Below are 22,753 nucleotides of genomic sequence, written 5' to 3'. Positions count from 1 at the left end.
GGACACTGTGACTCTAGAGGACTGGAGTTGTCTTTCAGATACTTTATAAAGAAGATTCTGTGGACACTGTGACTCTAGAGGACTGGAGTTGTCTTTCAGATACTTTATAAAGAAGATTCTGTGGACACTGTGACTCTAGAGGACTGGAGTTGTCTTTCAGATACTTTATAAAGAAGATTCTGAGGACACTGTGACTCTACTCTAGAGGACTGGAGTTGTCTCTCAGATACTTTATGAAGAAGATTCTGTGGACACTGTGACTCTAGAGGACTGGAGTTGTCTATCAGATACTTTATAAAGAAGATTCTGAGGACACTATGACTCTACTCTAGAGGACTGGAGTTGTCTATCAGATACTTTATAAAGAAGATTCTGTGGACACTGTGACTCTAGAGGACTGGAGTTGTCTTTCAGATACTTTATAAAGAAGATTCTGTGGACACTGTGAGTAGAGGACTGGAGTTGTCTATCAGATACTTTATAAAGAAGATTCTGAGGACACTGTGACTCTACTCTAGAGGACTGGAGTTGTCTTTCAGATACTTTATAAAGAAGATTCTGTGGACACTGTGACTAGAGGACTGGAGTTGTCTTTCAGATACTTTATAAAGAAGATTCTGTGGACACTGTGACTAGAGGACTGGAGTTGTCTTTCAGATACTTTATAAAGAAGATTCTGTGGACACTGTGACTCTAGAGGACTGGAGTTGTCTTTCAGATACTTTATAAAGAAGATTCTGTGGACACTGTGACTAGAGGACTGGAGTTGTCTTTCAGATACTTTATAAAGAAGATTCTGTGGACACTGTGACTCTAGAGGACTGGAGTTGTCTTTCAGATACTTTATAAAGAAGATTCTGTGGACACTGTGACTCTAGAGGACTGGAGTTGTCTTTCAGATACTTTATAAAGAAGATTCTGTGGACACTGTGACTAGAGGACTGGAGTTGTCTTTCAGATACTTTATAAAGAAGATTCTGTGGACACTGTGACTCTAGAGGACTGGAGTTGTCTATCAGATACTTTATAAAGAATATTCTGTGGACACTGTGACTCTAGAGGACTGGAGTTGTCTTTCAGATACTTTATGAAGAAGATTCTGAGGACACTGTGACTCTACTCTAGAGGAGTGGAGTTGTCTCTCAGATACTTTATGAAGAAGATTCTGTGGACACTGTGACTCTAGAGGACTGGAGTTCGCCACCCCTGACCTTTGCATTTACTCAACCTGTTTGAGTTATGCTACAGTGAAAGCCAAACCATTCCCTCACCCGTACCGTCGTTCTCAGAGGGCACTCCGTTGTCACGTGTTACTGAGGAAACTCAGAGATCCCTCCGTTGTCCCGTGTTACTGAGGAAACTCAGAGGGCCCTCAGTTGTCCCGTGTTACTGAGGAAACTCAGAGGGCCCTCAGTTGTCCCGTGTTACTGAGGAAACTCAGAGGGCCCTCCATTGTCACGTGTTACTGAGGAAACTCAGAGGGCCCTCCATTGTCACGTGTTACTGAGGAAACTCAGAGGGCCCTCCATTGTCACGTGTTACTGAGGAAACTCAGAGGGACCCCCGTTGTCCCGTGTTACTGAGGAAACTCAGAGGGCCCTCAGTTGTCCCGTGTTACTGAGGAAACTCAGAGGGCCCTCAGTTGTCCCGTGTTACTTAGGAAACTCAGAGGGCCCTCCATTGTCACGTGTTACTGAGGAAACTCAGAGGGCCCTCCATTGTCACGTGTTACTGAGGAAACTCAGAGGGCCCTCCATTGTCACGTGTTACTGAGGAAACTCAGAGGGCCCTCCATTGTCACGTGTTACTGAGGAAACTCAGAGGGCCCTCCATTGTCACGTGTTACTGAGGAAACTCAGAGGGCCCTCCATTGTCACGTGTTACTGAGGAAACTCAGAGGGCCCTCCATTGTCACGTGTTACTGAGGAAACTCAGAGGGCCCTCCATTGTCACGTGTTACTGAGGAAACTCAGAGGGCCCTCCATTGTCACGTGTTACTGAGGAAACTCAGAGGGCCCTCCATTGTCACGTGTTACTGAGGAAACTCAGAGGGCCCTCCATTGTCACGTGTTACTGAGGAAACTCAGAGGGCCCTCCATTGTCACGTGTTACTGAGGAAACTCAGAGGGCCCTCCATTGTCCCGTGTTACTGAGGAAACTCAGAGGGCCCTCCATTGTCACGTGTTACTGAGGAAACTCAGAGGGACCCCCGTTGTCCCGTGTCACTGAGGGTGACTTTCAGACTAGCGAGGGGATCAATAAAACCATCCATTTTGGGACACATATGACTTGAATGATGCGGTTCATGTAATACATTTAAATAATAAAACAGCATGAAATTCAAATGATAAAACTGTTCCTTTCGTTTTACAAGATATAAACCCCAGTAACTGTTAAACATTCATTTGGAGGCTTGACACATGTAACGTATGAAATACCTCCCAATATAAGACAGGTGGCTAATATTTATGCGCGCCTATCCATTCAGTTGTGTGAAATTCCGCAAACTCCAAAATAATGTGGTGTCAGCGTAGCTGTCTTTCGGAGGCTAATTAGTACCTACACCTTCCATCATTTGGACTCCGCCAGCTTTGTGCATATGGTGGAGGCGCGTGTGAATCCACAACTGGAGGGGCAGTGGGTGCTTTAGGATTCAGCCCTAGTGCTCTGGTCTGAGGTCAGTGTCTCACCGTGTCTGGGTGCCTCCAGGCCGCTGTAGAGCAGGCCTTTGATCTGTCCACGGAGCTCCCCCTCCTGGCTGTGTGCCGTAGCCACGTTGATGAACAGTTCATTCTGCAACAGCATGTGGATGTGACGAGCCTCTACGCGACTCCAGCTGCCAGCCGCCCGCCCGCTGGGCCTGTCGAACTCTGGAGTTAGGTCATACAGCACGGAGCGCTTACTGCGCCGCCGAGGCTTTAGCTCGATGGTCAAACCCATCACCTCACTTGATACCCCTACTAGCTGAACCTGTGGATGGAGCAGGATATGGGTTGGTTTGGTGGTTCAGTTCAGTGTGGTTTGGTTTGGTTCAGTTATGTAAATAGTGGCAGTACAATTACATTAGATTCAGTTATTTGAAGTTCAAATCAATTAAATTCAGTTCAGATCCATACCTGGTAGTCCAGGGTGCCGTTGTCATGGAGATGAAAGAATGCTGATCCCACACCACCTGTCTTCCCTGGTGTCAATGCATCACCACTGGACATGACACTCTGGATGGCTGGAGAGAGAAAGAGAGGGAGTAGAGGAGGGAAAGAGACACATGAGAGAGGGAAAATGTTTTAGAAAATATTTTCTTAAATCCTTGCTATTACATAACAGATAAACAAGCAGTGCCACACTTGGACCTTTTCATGTTTCCAATAAGTAAATTGAAGGTGAAACGAGGAAGGATGATGAGTAGAGTCTCCCTGACTCTGACCTCAAAACATTGTTCCCTTTCCATTTCACACCCAGATGACTACAATCTGAATGTGATGATGAGGCAGCTCTTGCATGCGACATGAGGCAATGCTCTCTGTCGTGTTATAATTCACCATGTTAGTCTGGAGAGCCAGACAGGGGGAGCCGAGAGAGGGCCAGAACACATTGTCTCACGTCTCCGCTGTAGAAAGACGTGTGCGCACACACACACACGCACGCACGCACGCACGCACGCACGCACGCACACACACACACACACACACACACACACACACACACACACACACACCATGTCATCCCTCCACCAAGTGGGGACAATCATGGGGAATGAATACAGCACAGCTCATCCACACAGAACTTTAGGGTGAGGGTATGTGTTTGTCATCTCAAAAGAGAGAATTGTAGCTTAAATGGTGTACCCCCACCTGCTAACCCATAACCTTGGGATGAGGTAACCCTTGTTGAACACGGAGTGGTTTAGAAGACAGACAGGGAAAGACAAATAGAGAAGGAAAATAAAAGAAAGGCAGAATGGGAGTGATACAGCGGGATGCAGTTGAAGACAGAGAAAGAACAGAACAAGATGGAGAGACAGGCAGAGAGAGAGCTAGACAGAGAAAGAACAGAACAAGATGGAGAGACAGGCAGAGAGAGCTAGACAGAGAAAGAACAGAACAAGATGGAGAGACAGGCAGAGAGAGAGCTAGACAGAGAAAGAACAGAACAAGATGGAGAGACAGGCAGAGAGAGAGCTAGACAGAGAAAGAACAGAACAAGATGGAGAGACAGGCAGAGAGAGAGCTAGACAGAGAAAGAACAGAACAAGATGGAGAGACAGGCAGAGAGAGAGCTAGACAGAGAAAGAACAGAACAAGATGGAGAGACAGGCAGAGAGAGAGCTAGACAGAGAAAGAACAGAACAAGATGGAGAGACAGGCAGAGAGAGAGCTAGACAGAGAAAGAACAGAACAAGATGGAGAGCCAGGCAGAGAGAGAGCTAGACAGAGAAAGAACAGAACAAGATGGAGAGACAGGCAGAGAGAGCTAGACAGAGAAAGAACAGAACAAGATGGAGAGACAGGCAGAGAGAGAGCTAGACAGAGAAAGAACAGAACAAGATGGAGAGACAGGCAGAGAGAGAGCTAGACAGAGAAAGAACAGAACAAGATGGAGAGACAGGCAGAGAGAGAGCTAGACAGAGAAAGAACAGAACAAGATGGAGAGACAGGCAGAGAGAGAGCTAGACAGAGAAAGAACAGAACAAGATGGAGAGACAGGCAGAGAGAGAGCTAGACAGAGAAAGAACAGAACAAGATGGAGAGACAGGGAGAGAGAGAACTAGACAGAGAAAGAACAGAACAAGATGGAGCGACAGGCAGAGAGAGAGCTAGAGAGAGAAAGAACAGAACAAGATGGAGAGACAGGCAGAGAGAGAGCTAGACAGAGAAAGAACAGAACAAGATGGAGAGACAGGGAGAGAGAGAGCTAGACAGAGAAAGAACAGAACAAGATGGAGAGCCAGGCAGAGAGAGAGCTAGACAGAGAAAGAACAGAACAAGATGGAGAGCCAGGCAGAGAGCTAGACAGAGAAAGAACAGAACAAGATGGAGAGACAGGCAGAGAGAGAGCTAGACAGAGAAAGAACAGAACAAGATGGAGAGACAGGCAGAGAGAGCTAGACAGAGAAAGAACAGAACAAGATGGAGAGACAGGCAGAGAGAGAGCTAGACAGAGAAAGAACAGAACAAGATGGAGAGCCAGGCAGAGAGAGAGCTAGACAGAGAAAGAACAGAACAAGATGGAGAGACAGGCAGAGAGAGCTAGACAGAGAAAGAACAGAACAAGATGGAGAGAGACAGGCAGAGAGAGAGCTAGACAGAGAAAGAACAGAACAAGATGGAGAGACAGGCAGAGAGAGAGCTAGACAGAGAAAGAACAGAACAAGATGGAGAGACAGGGAGAGAGAGAGCTAGACAGAGAAAGAACAGAACAAGATGGAGCGACAGGCAGAGAGAGAGCTAGAGAGAGAAAGAACAGAACAAGATGGAGAGACAGGCAGAGAGAGAGCTAGACAGAGAAAGAACAGAACAAGATGGAGAGACAGGGAGAGAGAGAGCTAGACAGAGAAAGAACAGAACAAGATGGAGAGCCAGGCAGAGAGAGAGCTAGACAGAGAAAGAACAGAACAAGATGGAGAGCCAGGCAGAGAGCTAGACAGAGAAAGAACAGAACAAGATGGAGAGACAGGCAGAGAGAGAGCTAGACAGAGAAAGAACAGAACAAGATGGAGAGACAGGCAGAGAGAGCTAGACAGAGAAAGAACAGAACAAGATGGAGAGACAGGCAGAGAGAGAGCTAGACAGAGAAAGAACAGAACAAGATGGAGAGCCAGGCAGAGAGAGTGCTAGACAGAGAAAGAACAGAACAAGATGGAGAGACAGGCAGAGAGAGCTAGACAGAGAAAGAACAGAACAAGATGGAGAGACAGGCAGAGAGAGAGCTAGACAGATAAGAGATGTTGAGAAGCATGTAGAGAAAGAGAGAGAGAGATGTATAAGGAGAGAGTGAAACAAGTGTGTTGGGTTGAATTCTTCACACATAACGTCAAGCTGTTAATCATGGAGCTGGAACACCAGTATGGAGAGTGAAGTCCAGCAGAATGTGACCTTGGCAGCGCCCAGGGTGTGTGTGTTTGTGTGTTCGTGTGTGGACACCAAGTGTGTGTGCGTATGAAAAAGACAACGTGTGTGTGAGTGTGATCTAAGTATATAAGTATGTTTGTGTTAGAGTCGCTTGAATGGAACATGTGCGTGCTGAAATGTCTCAGACTTTGTCTAAGACACACACCAGCGCTCCCCATCTTGGTGGACCACCAAGTCAAAAAGCAGAGCTATAAACATGGTTTTACTCCAGTGATAAGACTTGAAAGAATGAAGAGATGGAAGGAAGGAGGGAGTATTTCTAGAAGGGAGAGAATCGCTAAAACAACCATGGAGGAAAAGAAGGAGAACAAAACACATTCCTCCTACAGTAGGTCTCTGACTGGCCTCGGTTCAGGTGTGACAGCATGACAGAATGATGGATAGAACTCAGAAAAATAGAAATGAAGGTTGTTTGTGTGATGTTGAGTGACTCGAGTAACTTCCAAATAAATCGATTCAACCCATCACCTGTCTGAGTGGCTGACTGTTCACTGATTGTCTGATTGTTCTACATAAAGGGCGGTGGAGCTTACTGTCACATGACTTCCTGCCAGTGATGAAGCCGGAGATGTGTCGGGGGTCCTGGACCTCAGTTTCCACGGTGATCACCAGCTGGCCCCTTGACAACCAGAAGAGCTCTCGACTGTTCAGGTCTGTCAGCACCTCAGCAAAGTCTGTGTCCTAAAGGTAGAGAGTTGGAGAAATGGTGATACAACGTCAGAACAACCAAACCCAAATCTCTTACTAGACTTATCACAAACAAACACAGAAAGGTGCTAATAGATAACAGATAATAGATACACTCACAAACACACATACAGACACCAAAACACACAAAGTATGTCACTACAACACACTCTCTCTGTCTCTCTCAACAGCATTGGGGTTAATATCTCACACATTGCATCCATTTTCATATCCTTTCATATCCTTTCAACCGCCAGAGTTTGAGATAGATAGACAGAGCTTGAGATAGATAGACAGAGCTTGAGATGGATAGACAGAGCTTGAGATAGATAGACAGAGCTTGAGATATATAGACAGAGTTTGAGATGGATAGACAGAGTTTGAGATAGATAGACAGAGTTTGAGATGGATAGACAGAGCTTGAGATAGATAGACAGAGCTTGAGATGGATAGACAGAGCTTGAGATAGATAGACAGAGTTTGAGATGGATAGACAGATGGATAGACAGAGTTTGAGATGGATAGACAGAGTTTGAGATGGATAGACAGAGCTTGAGATAGATAGACAGAGTTTGAGATGGATAGACAGAGTTTGAGATAGATAGACAGAGTTTGAGATGGATAGACAGAGCTTGAGATAGATATACAGAGTTTGAGATGGATAGACAGAGTTTGAGATAGATAGACAGAGTTTGAGATGGATAGACAGTTTGAGATAGATAGACAGAGTTTGAGATGGATAGACAGAGTTTGAGATAGATAGACAGAGTTTGAGATGGATAGACAGAGTTTGAGATAGATAGACAGAGTTTGAGATGGATAGACAGAGTTTGAGATGGATAGACAGAGTTTGAGTTGGATAGACAGAGTTTGAGATAGATAGACAGAGTTTGAGATGGATAGACAGTTTGAGATAGATAGAGAGAGTTTGAGATGGATAGACAGAGTTTGAGATAGATAGACAGAGTTTGAGATGGATAGACAGAGTTTGAGATGGATAGACAGAGTTTGAGTTGGATAGACAGAGTTTGAGATAGATAGACAGAGTTTGAGATAGATAGACAGTTTGAGATAGATAGACAGAGTTTGAGATGGATAGACAGATGAAGGGAGAGAGGGATGGAGGGATGAAGGGAGAGAGGGATGAAGGGATGAAGGGAGAGAGGGATGGAGGGATGAAGGGATGAAGGGAGAGAGGGATGGAGGGATGAAGGGATGAAGGTAGAGAGGGATGAAGGGAGAGAGGGATAGAGGGATGAAGGGATGAAGGGAGAGAGGGATGGAGGGATGAAGGGAGAGGGAGAGAGGGATGGAGGGATGAAGGGAGAGAGGGAATGAGGGATGAAGGGAGACAAGGAAGGAAAGAAAGGATAGAGGAAGGAGTAATTGAGAAATGTGTAGAGTAAAAAGCATGATTGTGGTCCTTCTGTAAAAAGGGTAGTGGGTTCAATTCCGGGACCACCCATACGTAAATGTATGCACACATGACTGTAAGTCGCTTTGGATAAAAGCGTCCGCTGATTAAAAAGCATACTTAAATGAAAGGAAAGTTAAAAGGACAGTAATATATTAAGAGCAGGAAAGGCAGTAGAATGTATAAAGAAATATTTAGTGTGTGTGTGTGTGTGTGTGTGTGTGTGTGTGTGTGTGTGTGTGTGTGTGTGTGTGTGTGTGTGTGTGTGTGTGTGTGTGTGTGTGTGTGTGTGTGTGTGTGTGTGTGTGTGTGTGTGTGTGTGTGTGTGTGTGTGTGTGTGTGTGTGTGTAAAACAGAAAGAGGGGCACATCAACTCTCAGATTCACATAATTCCCACCAGATTAAAAACAGACTCCTCTTTCATCCCTCCTCCTCCCTCCACCCCTTCCTCTCCCCCCCCCTCCCCCTTTCTGATCCCACAGACAACTAACAACTAACATGTGTGAGGAGTGTGCATGTCTTTTCACCCTCTCTCACTTTCTCCTTTGTGTCTCTCATCCCTCCATCTCTTCCTCACTACATGTCTCTTACGACCCCTCTCCACTCTCTCTCTTTCTTTTTCTCTGTCCATCCCATGTGTCTATGGAGGTTTAACAGTGATCTTCAGTACTGACAACAGCAGTAGGATGTGGGGAAGGAACCACATCCATCTCAGCGGGACAGTGTGTCACCATGTCATCTGTTTCCCCCCCTTTCCTCCTGCCTCTTGGCTTGTCCCTACTGTGTGTTTCCCCCCTTTCCTCCCGCCTCTTGGCTTGTCCCTACTGTGTGTTTCCCCCCTTTCCTCCCGCCTCTTGGCTTGTCCCTACTGTGTGTTTCCCCCCTTTCCTCTCGCCTCTTGGCTTGTCCCGACTGTGTGTTTCCCCCCTTTCCTCTCGCCTCTTGGCTTGTCCCTACTGTGTGTTTCCCCCCTTTCCTCTCGCCTCTTGGCTTGTCCCTAATGTGTGTTTCCCCCCTTTCCTCTCGCCTCTTGGCTTGTCCCTAATGTGTGTTTCCCCCCTTTCCTCCCGCCTCTTGGCTTGTCCCTACTGTGTGTTTCCCCCCTTTCCTCTCGCCTCTTGGCTTGTCCCTAATGTGTGTTTCCCCCCTTTCCTCTCGCCTCTTGGCTTGTCCCTAATGTGTGTTTCCCCCCTTTCCTCCCGCCTCTTGGCTTGTCCCTACTGTGTGTTTCCCCCCTTTCCTCTCGCCTCTTGGCTTGTCCCTAATGTGTGTTTCCCCCCTTTCCTCTCGCCTCTTGGCTTGTCCCTAATGTGTGTTTCCCCCCCTTTCCTCCCACCTCTTGGCTTGTCCCTACTGTGTGTTTTCCAACCGTTCCTCCCGCCTCTTGGCTTGTCCCTAATGTGTGTTTCCCCCCTTTCCTCTCGCCTCTTGGCTTGTCCCTACTGTGTGTTTCCCCCCTTTCCTCCCGCCTCTTGGCTTGTCCCTAATGTGTGTTTCCCCCCTTTCCTCTCACCTCTTGGCTTGTCCCTACTGTGTGTTTCCCCCCTTTCCTCTCGCCTCTTGGCTTGTCCCTAATGTGTGTTTCCCCCCTTTCCTCCCGCCTCTTGGCTTGTCCCTAATGTGTGTTTCCCCCCTTTCCTCTCGCCTCTTGGCTTGTCCCTAATGTTTGTTTCCCCCCTTTCCTCCCGCCTCTTGGCTTGTCCCTACTGTGTGTTTCCCCCCTTTCCTCCCGCCTCTTGGCTTGTCCCTAATGTGTGTTTCCCCCCTTTCCTCTCGCCTCTTGGCTTGTCCCTAATGTGTTTATCCACCCTTTCCTCTTGCTTCTTGGCTTGTCCCTAATGTGTGTTTCCCCCCTTTCCTCCCGCCTCTTGGCTTGTCCCTACTGTGTGTTTCCCCCCTTTCCTCCCGCCTCTTGGCTTGTCCCTAATGTGTTTATCCACCCTTTCCTCTTGGCTTGTCTTGTCCCTAATGTGTTTGGTGAGGACAAGCTGATCCTGTCTGTCTGTCTGTCTGTCTGTCTGTCTGTCTGTCTGTCTGCCTGCCTGCGCGCGTGCGTTCGTGCGTGCGTGTGTGCGTGCGTGCGTGTGTGTGTGTGTGTGTAGTTTATATAACATACATAGGCGGTGACATTGGCATGGATCTCTCTCAGGACGTGTTGGCGGTACTGCAGTCGTACCTGGATGGGCACCAGGGGGGCGTCTACAGGGCCGAGAGAGAGAGAGCACAGAACAAACTTAGAACCACGTCACACTGCCTCACAGCACTCCCTAGTCCCCAGTCCCAAAACAACCTCTAGTCTCTTCTCTTAGCCCCTAAGTTACTCCCTAGTCCCCAGTCCCAAAACAACCTCTAGTCTCTTCTCTTAGCTCCTAAATTACTCCTTGGTCACAAGTCCCAAAACAGCCTCTAATCTCATCTCTTAGCCCCTAAATTACACCCTAGTCCCCAGTCCCAAAACAACCTCTAGTCTCTTCTCTTAGCCCCTAAATTACTCCTTGGTCACAAGTCCCAAAACAGCCTCTAATCTCATCTCTTAGCCCCTAAATTACGCCCTAGTCCCCAGTCCCAAAACAACCTCTAGTCTCGTCTCGTAGCCCCTAAATTACTCCTTGGTCACAAGTCCCAAAACAGCCTCTAGTCTCTTATTTTAGCCCCTAAATGACTCCCTACTCCCCAGTCCCAAAACAACCTCTAGTCTCATTGCCCCGAAGTTACTCCCTAGACCCCAGTCCCAAAACAATCTCTAGTCTCTTCTCTAGGCCCTAAATTACTCCTTGGTCACAAGTCCCAAAACAACGTCTCGTCTCTTCTCTTTGCCCCTAAGTTACTCCCAGCAAAGGAACAAGATAGAGGCAATATAGCAGAAGCACCATTAAACTGAAAGGAGGATAAAACTATATATAATTAACAAGGCAAGTCAGTTAAGAACAAATTCTTATTTACAATGACAGCCTACTGGGGAACAGTACCTTGTTCAGGGGCAGAATTTGATTTGATCCAGCAACCTTTTGGTTACTGGCCTAATGCTCTAACCACTAGGCTACCTGCCGCCCTAAAAAGTTCAAGTGATGAGTTGCTCCCCTACACCTCCCTCTCTTCCTCCCTATCTATGTTGTATCTCCTCTGTCCCCCTCTCTCTCTCTCTCTCTCTTTCTCTCTGTTGTATCAGTCCTCCCTCCCCTCTCCCTCCCTCTCTTACTTCTCTGTCTGTGTTGTATCAGTCATCCCTCCCCCTCTCTCACCTCTCTGTGTTGTATAAGTCCTCCCTCCTTCCATCCCTCCCTCTCTCACCTCTCTCTCTATGTTGTATCAGTCCCCCCTCCCTCTCTCTCCTTCTCTCTCCTTCTCTCTCCCTCTCTCACTATGTTATATCAGTCCTCCCTCCCTCTCTCTCCTTCTCTCTTTCCTTCTCTCTCTCCCTCTCTCACCTCTCTCTCTATGTTGTATCAGTCCCCGCAGTATGAGAACAAAGTGAAGGTTATTCTCTGTGTCACTCAGAGTCAGCATGGCGATGCCTCCCATCCCAGAATGCTCCTCTTCTGAGGTCAGAGTGGAGCTGAACGTCTCTGCGGGGTCACACAGATATCACACTCGCATTATAAACACACATAATGTATATACACATGTATATATACACACCACCTTCTTTTCACTGCAGTCGGTTACTGAACGTTTGTCCTTGTTGAAATGTACACAAATGTATTGTACTTTGTATCCCTCCTTTACTCAAGTGGGTGAGTTTATTTTGGCAGTTACTTGTACACATATTCACATACATCCTACCTCATGGAAATATTGAGACTACTTCTACCCACATTTAAACAGATACACAAACACACTTTCATGCACCCACAAATACCCCCCCACACACACACAAACACACATTCACTCACCTGCAAACAGTGCTCTGTGTTTGATGATCTTTCCTTCGATCACCTCCCGTCTACCGGTGGCTGTTGTCATAGTAACCCGAAGTTGTTCTGCCTGTAGCTGTCGCACGTGGGATTGGGGAAGATTCTTCCACACTCCACAGATCTGAAACACATATACACACACAGGTGACCACAGTCACATGTTCTTAGCCAAGGCTGGGGGTTTGAGTGTGTGTGGGGTTCTTATCCAAGGCTGGGGTGTGAGTGTGTGTGGTGTTCTTATCCAAGGTTGGGGTGTGAGTGTGTGTGGGGTTCTTATCCAAGGCTGGGGTGTGAGTGTGTGTGGTGTTCTTATCCAAGGCTGGGGTGTGAGTGTGTGTGGTGTTCTTATCCAAGGCTGGGGTGTGAGTGTGTGTGGTGTTCTTATCCAAGGCTGGGGTGTGAGTGTGTGTGGTGTTCTTATCCAAGGTTGGGGTGTGAGTGTGTGTGGTGTTCTTATCCAAGGCTGGGGTGTGAGTGTGTGTGGTGTTCTTATCCAAGGCTGGGGTGTGAGTGTGTGTGGTGTTCTTATCCAAGGCTGGGGTGTGAGTGTGTGTGGTGTTCTTATCCAAGGCTGGGGTGTGAGTGTGTGTGGTGTTCTTATCCAAGGCTGGAGTTTGAGTGTGTGTGGTGTTCTTATCCAAGGCTGGGGTTTGAGTGTGTGTGGTGTTCTTATCCAAGGCTGGGTGTGAGTGTGTGTGGTGTTCTTATCCAAGGCTGGGGTTTGAGTGTGTGTGTGGTTCTTATCCAAGGCTGGGGTGTGAGTGTGTGTGGGGTTCTTATCCAAGGCTGGGGTGTGAGTGTGTGTGGGGTTCTTATCCAAGGCTGGGGTGTGAGTGTGTGTGTGGTTCTTATCCAAGGCTGGGGTGTGAGTGTGTGTGGGGTTCTTATCCAAGGCTGGGGTGTGAGTGTGTGTGGGGTTCTTATCCAAGGCTGGGGTGTGAGTGTGTGTGTGGGGTTCTTATCCAAGGCTGGGGTTTGAGTGTGTGTGGGGTTCTTATCCAAGGTTGGGGTGTGAGTGTGTGTGGTGTTCTTATCCAAGGCTGGGGTTTGAGTGTGTGTGGGGTTCTTATCCAAGGTTGGGGTTTGAGTGTGTGTGGTGTTCTTATCCAAGGCTGGGGTGTGAGTGTGTGTGGGGTTCTTATCCAAGGTTGGGGTGTGAGTGTGTGTGGGGTTCTTATCCAAGGCTGGGGTTTGAGTGTGTGTGGTGTTCTTATCCAAGGCTGGGGTGTGAGTGTGTGTGGGTTTCTTATCCAAGGTTGGGGTTTGAGTGTGTGTGGGGTTCTTATCCAAGGCTGGGGTGTGAGTGTGTGTGGGGTTCTTATCCAAGTTTGGGGTGTGAGTGTGTGTGGGGTTCTTATCCAAGGCTGGGGTTTGAGTGTGTGTGGGGTTCTTATCCAACGCTGGGGTGTGAGTGTGTGTGGGGTTCTTATCCAAGGCTGAGGTTTGAGTGTGTGTGGGGTTCTTATCCAGGGCTGGGGTGTGAGTGTGTGTGGGGTTCTTATCCAAGGTTGGGGTTTGAGTGTGTGTGGGGTTCTTATCCAAGGCTGGGGTGTGAGTGTGTGTGGGGTTCTTATCCAAGGTTGGGGTTTGAGTGTGTGTGGGGTTCTTATCCAAGGCTGGGGTGTGAGTGTGTGTGGGGTTCTTATCCAAGGTTGGGGTTTGAGTGTGTGTGGTGTTCTTATCCAAGGCTGGGGTGTGCGTGTGTGTGGTGTTCTTATCCAAGGCTGGGGTTTGAGTGTGTGTGGTGTTCTTATCCAAGGTTGGGGTTTGAGTGTGTGTGGGGTTCTTATCCAAGGCTGGGGTGTGAGTGTGTGTGGTGTTCTTATCCAAGGTTGGGGTTTGAGTGTGTGTGGGGTTCTTATCCAAGGCTGGGTGTGAGTGTGTGTGGTGTTCTTATCCAAGGCTGGGGTTTGAGTGTGTGTGTGGTGTGTGGTGTTCTTATCCAAGGTTGGGGTGTGAGTGTGTGTGGTGTTCTTATCCAAGGTTGGGGTTTGAGTGTGTGTGGTGTTCTTATCCAAGGTTGGGGTTTGAGTGTGTGTGGGGTTCTTATCCAAGGCTGGGGTTTGAGTGTGTGTGGTGTTCTTATCCAAGGCTGGGGTGTGAGTGTGTGTGGTGTTCTTATCCAAGGTTGGGGTGTGAGTGTGTGTGGGGTTCTTATCCAAGGCTGGAGTGTGTGGTGTTCTTATCCAAGGCTGGGGTGTGAGTGTTTTCTTATCCAAGGCTGGGGAGTGTTGAGTGTTCTTATCCAAGGCTGGGGTTTGAGTGTGTGTGTGTGTGCGCTGCCATAGTTACAACTGACTCAAAACAGCCTGCATGTGCTTTTTATTTCCCTTCAACAAACACACACACACACAGACACACACACACACAAACACACACACACACACACACACACACACACACACACACACACACACACACACACACACACACACACACACACACACACACACACACACACACACACACACACACACACACACAGACAGTTCCATCTGTGGAAAAGATCAGCCCGTTGAGACTCTGGACTCTATCTCAGCCCCAGGCCACAAACAACGAACCCTCCGGAAAAAAACATTTGCCCTAGAGGGGGAAGAAATGTGTCGACGGACACACACCTCATAACTCACAGTCCAGGATAATCCCCTCTTATAATTATAAATGTGCTCCGTCTCCTTCACACGGGTGATGTCACACACTAACCCCCCACCCCCTCCTCCCCCGAGATGATCTGTGCCAGCAACCCCTCCCCCGGCCGTCTCAGGGCGGTGGTTTCACTTGACACTTGATAGGGGCATTTGTCCAAAAAATAATGGGTACATTTTTCTAGGCCTATATTTAGTGGTCCTGATTTAAGTTGTTACAAAATGTGATGATGTCACGTGTGTAATTTGGCTTGTGTGTGTGAGTGTGTAAGTGAGCGCAATCATGAGTGTTTTTTTCTGTGTGAAAGTTGTTTGTGAGAACGGCCCCATGCATTATTTATTATTTATTTATTTATTACAGTAATTAAGACCTGATTACCCAAGCAATGTTCTGAGAACGATAAGACAATGCTGTGAGTGTGTGCGTGTATGTTTATTATTGCAGGGTGAATTATGTCAGGCCAGTGAGAGTTTGACCGGAGAGTCACAGAGAGAGAGTGTTTATCGTGGAGCTACTTAATCTTTCTCTCTACACACAAATACACACACTTGCACGCTGAGACCCGCACTCACACACATTCACAGACAAACTCTCCCTGTCTTTCTCACATTCACACACACACACACACACACACACACACACACACACACACACACACACACACACACACACACACACACACACACACACACACACACACACACACACACACACACACACACACACACACACACACACACACACACACACACACACACACACAACAAAAAAATAAATAGCGGAAATGTCTACCTAGGAACAGAGAGAGTTCCAGTCTCTTACCATGTCTGAGTCTCCCTTAGGGGTCTTGTACTCAAATGCAGTGTTTCCATCAGAATCAAGGAAGACAACCCTGCTTGGTCTCCCGATCCTAGGATAGGAGAGAGGGAGAGTGAGGACAGGAGAGAGGGAGAGAGAGGGATAGATACAATTTTAGAGACTAGTTATTACTAATGATTATTACACACTTATCGTTTATTTTTTTGTCTGTAGGACAGTAATATATTAAGAGCAGGAAAGGCAGTAGAATGTATAAAGAAATATTTAGTGTGTGTGTGTGTGTGTGTGTGTGTGTGTGTGTGTGTGTGTGTGTGTGTGTGTGTGTGTGTGTGTGTGTGTGTGTGTGTGTGTGTGTGTGTGTGTGTGTGTGTGTGTGTTACCTCTGGTAGGTGATGGAGAAGGTCAGGCTGGTTCTGGTGAGAGAGAATCGTGCCCGGGCCACACCACTGGAGCTGGGTAACCAGGAGTCTGTCACTCCCGTCAACACTGCTACAAAGTCTGGGCACACACACACACAGTAAAGTAAAGATGTAAATCAGAAAGACTGAATGGAGGAACGATTTTCTTGTTACGAGGGCAGTGAGAGTGTATTTATTTATTTAACTAGGCAAGTCAGTTAAAGAACAAATTCTTATTTTCAATGACTGCCTAGGAACAGTATATCAATGTACTGTATATCCATGTGCTGTATATCAATGTACTGTATATCCATGTACTGTATATCCATGTACTGTATATCCATGTGCTGTATATCAATGTACTGTATATCCATGTGCTGTATATCCATGTACTGTATATCCATGTGCTGTATATCAATGTACTGTATATCCATGTACTGCATGTATAATATGTGTGTGTGTATTTCTATTGCAGGTAGCCTAAAGCAATAGACCAGTAACCGAAAGGTTGCTGGTTTGAATCCCTGAGCCGACAAGGTGACCAAATCTGTCGATGTGCCGTTGAGCAAGGCACTTCTCTCTGCTAAATGGCTAAATGTCAATGATGTAAGTCCATGCATGAATGTACAATATTGGTGTTTGTATGCGTTGGGTCGTGCGGGTGAGTGTGCATGCTCACCAGTACGGCTCTCCCCAGGGGAAATGTCCTCGGAGCTGAGGTATGAGCGGTCATTGTAGGTCTTGTGCAGGTCATCCTCTTTCTCCTTCTCCTGGAAGTACTCGAAGCCATCAAACATTGCCTCCACTTGCTTCCTGTCCACATCGCCTGGACAAGCACAACACCCAGGGACACAATGTGTGAGGCGGGGGGATATTTAAACAACACCTACAGGTTGACATTACTTTAACATGAAGTAAAGAGAATAACAGAAAATGTTGAATGAGTGAAACAGCTAGAAAGAGTGAGAGTTACAGAGTGAAAGAGTGAGAGTTACAGAGTGAGAGTTACAGAGTGAAAGAGTGAAAGAGTGAGAGTTACAGAGTGAAAGAGTGAGAGTTACAGAGTGAGAGACTGAGAGTTACAGAGTGAAAGAGAGGAGAGTGAAAGAGTGAAAGAGAGGAGAGTTAAAGAGTGAAAGAGAGGAGAGTTAAAGAGTGAAAGAGTGAGAGTTACAGAGTGAAAGAGTGATAGTTACAGAGTGAAAGAGTGAGAGCTACAGAGTGAGAGACTGAGAGTTACAGAGTGAAAGAGTGATAGTTACAGAGTGAAAGAGTGAGAGTTAAAGAGTGAAAGAGTGAGAGTTACAGAGTGAAAGAGTGAGAGTTACAGAGTGAAAGAGTGAGAGTTACAGAGTGAAAGAGTGAGAGCTACAGAGTGAGAGACTGAGAGTTACAGAGTGAAAGAGTGATAGTTACAGAGTGAAAGAGTGAGAGTTAAAGAGTGAAAGAGTGAGAGTTACAGAGTGAAAGAGTGAGAGTTACAGAGTGAAAGAGTGAGAGTTACAGAGTGAAAGAGTGAGAGCTACAGAGTGAGAGACTGAGAGTTACAGAGTGAAAGAGTGATAGTTACAGAGTGAGAAAGAGTGAGAGTTACAGAGTGAAAGAGTGAGAGCTACAGAGTCAGAGACTGAGAGTTACAGAGTGAAAGAGTGATAGTTACAGAGTGAAAGAGTGAGAGTTACAGAGTGAAAGAGTGAGAGTTACAGAGTGAAAGAGTGAGAGTTACAGAGTGAAAGAGTGAGAGTTACAGAGTAAAAGAGTGATAGTTACAGAGTGAAAGAGTGAGAGTTACAGAGTGAAAGAGTGAGGGTTACAGAGTGAGAGACTGAGAGTTACAGAGTGAAAGAGTGAGAGTTACAGAGTGAAAGAGTGAGAGTTACAGAGTGAAAGAGTGAGAGTTACAGAGTGAAAGAGTGAGAGTTGCAGAGTGAAAGAGTGAGAGTTACAGAGTGAAAGAGTGAGAGTTACAGAGTGAAAGAGTGATAGTTACAGAGTGAAAGAGTGAGAGTTACAGAGTGAAAGAGTGAGAGTTACAGAGTGAAAAAGTGATAGTGACAGAGTGAAAGAGTGATAGTTAGAGTGAAAGAGTGAGAGTTACAGAGTGAAAGAGTGAGAGCTACAGAGTGAGAGACTGAGAGTTACAGAGTGAAAGAGTGATAGTTACAGAGTGAAAGAGTGAGAGTTACAGAGTGAAAGAGTGAGAGTTACAGAGTCAGAGACTGAGAGTTACAGAGTGAAAGAGTGATAGTTACAGAGTGAGAGTTACAGAGTGAAAGAGTGAGAGTTACAGAGTGAAAGAGTGAGAGTTACAGAGTAAAAGAGTGATAGTTACAGAGTGAAATAGTGAGAGTTACAGAGTGAAAGAGTGAGAGTTACAGAGTGAGAGACTGAGAGTTACAGAGTGAAAGAGTGAGAGTTACAGAGTGAAAGAGTGAGAGTTACAGAGTGAAAGAATGAGAGTTACAGAGTGAAAGAGTGATAGTTACAGAGTGAAAGAGTGAGAGTTACAGAGTGAAAGAGTGAGAGTTACAGAGTGAAAAAGTGATAGTTACAGAGTGAAAGAGTGATAGTTAGAGTGAAAGAGTGAGAGTTACAGAGTGAAAGAGAGGAGAGGAATAATTCTAAAATGCTGATCCAAAATTCAGACAAGTGTTCTTTCAGTCATTCCTAATTCTCTCCGTCTCTCATTTATCCCTCCATCTTCTTCTCTCCAGGTGTCTACTCCAATCACTCGTTGGAGGCACTGCTGGCTCTTCTGGGTGCCACGGTAACAAGGTTTGTTTCTTAGTCCGAGGAGCGGAGGAGGGTTGGCAGTGACACTAACATGCAATCCCAACAATGACCTGCTCTTCCACACCACCATGTGTCCTGATGTCACGAGCACATTTCAGCGCCTCACACACTAACACACAATCTGACAGACAACTCACACACACTGAAGTACAGACACACTGAAAAGCATACTGAGAAACACACACACACACTATGAGACAGAGACAGGCTATTAGTCACACACACATCATCATCAAAGTGTCCAGACATATTTCTTCAAGACCATCCACTTTACTCCTTGACTATTTCCTTTACTTCTCTTTGTCCCTCTCATGTCCTCTCTTTCTTTCTCTCTTTCTGGCTCTTTCATCTCTCTTTCATGGCCTTATTTCCCCAGTCCTCTCTCTCCCTCCATAGGGCATGCTCTAAGGATTTTGTGTAGTGTCAGTCTCACCTCCCTGCATTCCACTATACTGTATCCTCAGGTGCACCAGAGAATACACACACACACACACACGCACGCACGCACGCACGCACGCACGCACACACACACACACACACACACACACACACACACACACACACACACACACACACACACACACACACACACACACACACACACACACAAACGTGCAAATAGACATAGACAAACAAACTCAAATCTTTTTAACATTTAGACAAACACACTCATACTTTTGCTAAAGACACAACCACAACACACTCCCACGTTTTCCCCAAATCACCACCATGACACACACATTCATGAAAATGTTGAGAGTAGGCAAGACAACCAGGCCCAGACCTGCTACTGATCACCAATCAGCCTCTCTAGAGAACAACATAATACAACTAACTGACCTAGAAGGGGTGTCCACATACTTTTATATATATAGTGTATGTAAAGATGGAGAAAGAGAGAGAGAGAGAGAGAGAGAGAGAGAGAGAGAGAGAGAGAGAGAGAGAGAGGGAGGGAGAGAGAGAGAGAGAGAGAGAGAGAGAGAGAGAGAGAGAGAGAGAGAGAGAGAGAGAGAGAGAGAGAGAGAGAGAGTTAGTAGGCTAGTAGGGGTTACCTTTGGGGCAGGTCTTGCAGCATTGTCCAGGTAGCAACACTGGGGCATCACAGCTAGGCTCAGGACAGTCCCGCTTGACGTTCTTACAGCTCACCTTTCCCAACATCTTACCCTTACGACCCCTTTGCTGAAAAGAATAGATAGAAAACAACAACTCTTCATCCACACTGACCTCAACTCTGTATCAAACAGGTCTGATGATATTTGTTAACTGGGGTCATTTTGGGGGCACTAAGATAAGGAGATGATTTTGGTAATTGATTTGTTTATAATTAATTTGTTAATTATTTGATGTCCTATTTCTGTCCGTTGATAGTTCCTCGGCCCAGTTGTGGAAAAGTACCCAACTGTCATACTTGAGTAAAAGTAAAGATACCTTAATAGAAAATGACTCAAGTAAAAGTAAAAGTAAAAGTAAAATTCACCCAGTACAATATTTAAAAAAAGTTGTAAGAAATATAAATAGTAAAATACAGATACCCCCAAAACTACTTAAGTAGTATTTTAAAGTATTTATTCTTAAGTACTTTACACCACTGCGTAGGCCTACATAATGGATCCACTATCCAAGATTGAAATGTACTCTACTTGTTATGAAGGGCGTTACTTACTGTCTCACAGTAACATTTGACACAGTGCATGACCCCAAACGGCTCCCCGAGGTCAGGGTGCCAAGTGTCCTCCAGCGAATAAAATCTTCCTCCGAATGAACATCCTGCAATCAGACCAGAAGAACCCATTTAGACAACAATACACTGACAGGTGCTACAGTCCACATCTAAATGTAAAACTGGCGAGTAAATGTGGTAGCCAGGCCTATGCACTAGACAATGGGATGTGTACTGGGCAGTTCGCTGCAAAGTGAAAGACTGCATATTCCCACAATGTTGTCAGACAGAACGACAAAAATAGTATTCTGTGCAGCCAGACTGGATGTTTGATAGATAATTCATTTCGCTGGTTGAGTGGATTGACTGGATACCTATTGTGTTCCAGAGCTCACAGGCGCATCCTGTTTCATTTAAACGGTGCAGGGGGCCCTTAAATTAATATAAAAATACCATTCACACAACAAACACCAAGCCATTTGGATAGAGAAATACAAGGAATGCGCTTTTGGTAGCCTACCAAGGGCTATGTAATGGAAACGAATTGACGTGTTTGGTTTCGAGTATTTCAAATGATTGGAAAAGTGGTATTAATAAAAGTATTGCATTATAAAAGCTTTGTTGAAAATAGCCCCAGGGACACGTGTTTGGCCACAACCCTCCCCTGCCGAGCTCCATATGGGTGTATTCCTCCTCCGTTTCAAAAGTCGCTGTAGACCGCGGTCACCTAAGCCCCTCAGGCCCACCACCGCAGCCTGGAGGTGAAGCTCCCGGGTTCCAAGTTCACTACTGTTCATTTGATATTGTGCGGTTGCCGTAGCTGCTAACAACCTGGTTCGCATTATTCTTTCATTAAGTGACTACACTTTAAACAATCGAATCGGGTTAGAGTTAGACAGATCACCAAGCTTTCCCGCACAACTCACTGCAATATAAATCACTGCTTGGCACAGCCAGAGTAGGACACTAAAGAACTGCAGTAATGGAATGGAATGTCGATTGATTACAGTTTCCATGATTGGATAAACGTTATTAGTGGCAGTTGTTAATACACTGCAGTAACGCCTTGACTTCTCACTCCCATGGTCTCAGTAGGCCTAACAAGCAGTTTAAAGCCCTGCACGTGAACCAGATGGCATTCTCAGTGGTTATGACTAATATGTTTTCTGCAAGTTTGTTCATGAAGTAACCATAACAGTGGGCAGGTTGAGGAAGATGCAAGAAAGAAACGATTGGGACGATAATAAGGAGAAGAGGTTTGATGCTGTGCAGTCAGCCACTTTGATATACAAAATGATACTGTAATGACGGTCTTAAAAAGCTATAGACATATCAGGCTATACATTTAAACGTATATTTGGCAGATTAGCAAACGAGAAATAGGCCAGCCTATAGAGCTGAGCTGCCCCTGCCAGAATTCAAAACGCAGCAGGCGTCATTATAGGCAATTCTTTGAATTCAGAAATTCAGCCTGAAAATAAATTACTTTGACTGAAATAGAAGAGGCATCTTGGCTCACCTGACATGCCCTTGGATGTGAAAGGCTCCCTCTCCGACTGGATGGGCAGAATGGGAGACTTCAGCCGTGAGGCCAGTCCAGAGTGCAGCAACGCGCAACTCATCACGCACATCAAGGAACTCAGCGCTCCGCGAGTCTGCATACTGGAGAGGGGCAGCATCTCTTTTCCTTTTTTGTTCTTGAAGCTTTCACGTGTAGGTAAGTTGTCACTCCAGTAATACACCTTCCCTAAATGAGAATGAATATGTTAGCATTCACGTCACCAGATAGCCTATTCGTTGATGGTATTGAAGTTATTCCTATTCAGAAATAACGTTTCCCAAGTTATGCGAGAGAGAAAAGCAGAGACAGTGACGAAAGAGTTTGGAGGTTTTCTGAGGCAATGACTGTACCCAGCCCAGAAGCGTATGTCCCGTCCGTGCGGGTCCCTTCCCACTTTATACTTTCCCTGACACTTGGAGCAGGCACCGGCAGGGAGGGGTGAGAAATAAAGGAGTGGTTGGGGTTAGATGAACGTCCTATACCTATAGCCTATACCGCTATCCTAATGCCATGGAAAGTGTGTCAGAACACCTAGTGAAAGAAAGGGGAATCTTCAAGGCTTTAGCCTACAGTAGGCGAGGGAGGAATGTGTTTCTGTGTGTCTGTGTGCAGCATTTTCTCTATTTATACAACTGCGTCTGGAGTTCAGACCTAAGTGACTTAACATAAACAAATGAACATAGCATAGTTTGAATAGTTAATGCGACGTGTTTCAATGTATGCTGGTCCTCTA

The 22,753-nt window shown here is 46.2% G+C and overlaps 1 protein-coding gene across 1 annotated transcript in view; it reads right to left on the bottom strand.

Annotated features, from left to right (window-relative positions):
• Window positions 1-22,501, bottom strand: part of LOC118373521 (chordin-like) — a 32,730-nt gene extending 10,229 nt beyond the window's left edge. The window contains exons 1-13 of the mRNA XM_052467883.1: window positions 22,371-22,501; window positions 21,979-22,206; window positions 20,463-20,566; window positions 19,852-19,978; window positions 16,686-16,832; window positions 15,989-16,106; window positions 15,612-15,699; window positions 12,123-12,264; window positions 11,658-11,795; window positions 10,346-10,428; window positions 6,662-6,809; window positions 3,117-3,223; window positions 2,691-2,970 (exon numbers count right to left, since the gene is read on the bottom strand). Of these exons, the coding sequence (XP_052323843.1) occupies window positions 2,691-2,970; window positions 3,117-3,223; window positions 6,662-6,809; window positions 10,346-10,428; window positions 11,658-11,795; window positions 12,123-12,264; window positions 15,612-15,699; window positions 15,989-16,106; window positions 16,686-16,832; window positions 19,852-19,978; window positions 20,463-20,566; window positions 21,979-22,138 (1,642 nt within the window). The 5' untranslated portion in view covers window positions 22,139-22,206; window positions 22,371-22,501. The remainder of the gene's footprint in view (window positions 1-2,690; window positions 2,971-3,116; window positions 3,224-6,661; window positions 6,810-10,345; window positions 10,429-11,657; window positions 11,796-12,122; window positions 12,265-15,611; window positions 15,700-15,988; window positions 16,107-16,685; window positions 16,833-19,851; window positions 19,979-20,462; window positions 20,567-21,978; window positions 22,207-22,370) is intronic.
• Between the last annotated feature and the right edge of the window lie 252 nt (window positions 22,502-22,753).

The sequence above is a fragment of the Oncorhynchus keta genome, chromosome 18, assembly GCF_023373465.1.
Source record: "Oncorhynchus keta strain PuntledgeMale-10-30-2019 chromosome 18, Oket_V2, whole genome shotgun sequence".
NCBI lineage: Eukaryota > Metazoa > Chordata > Actinopteri > Salmoniformes > Salmonidae > Oncorhynchus > Oncorhynchus keta.
Note: the sequence above shows the minus strand (reverse complement) of the source record. Positions and strands in the feature narration are given on the sequence as shown.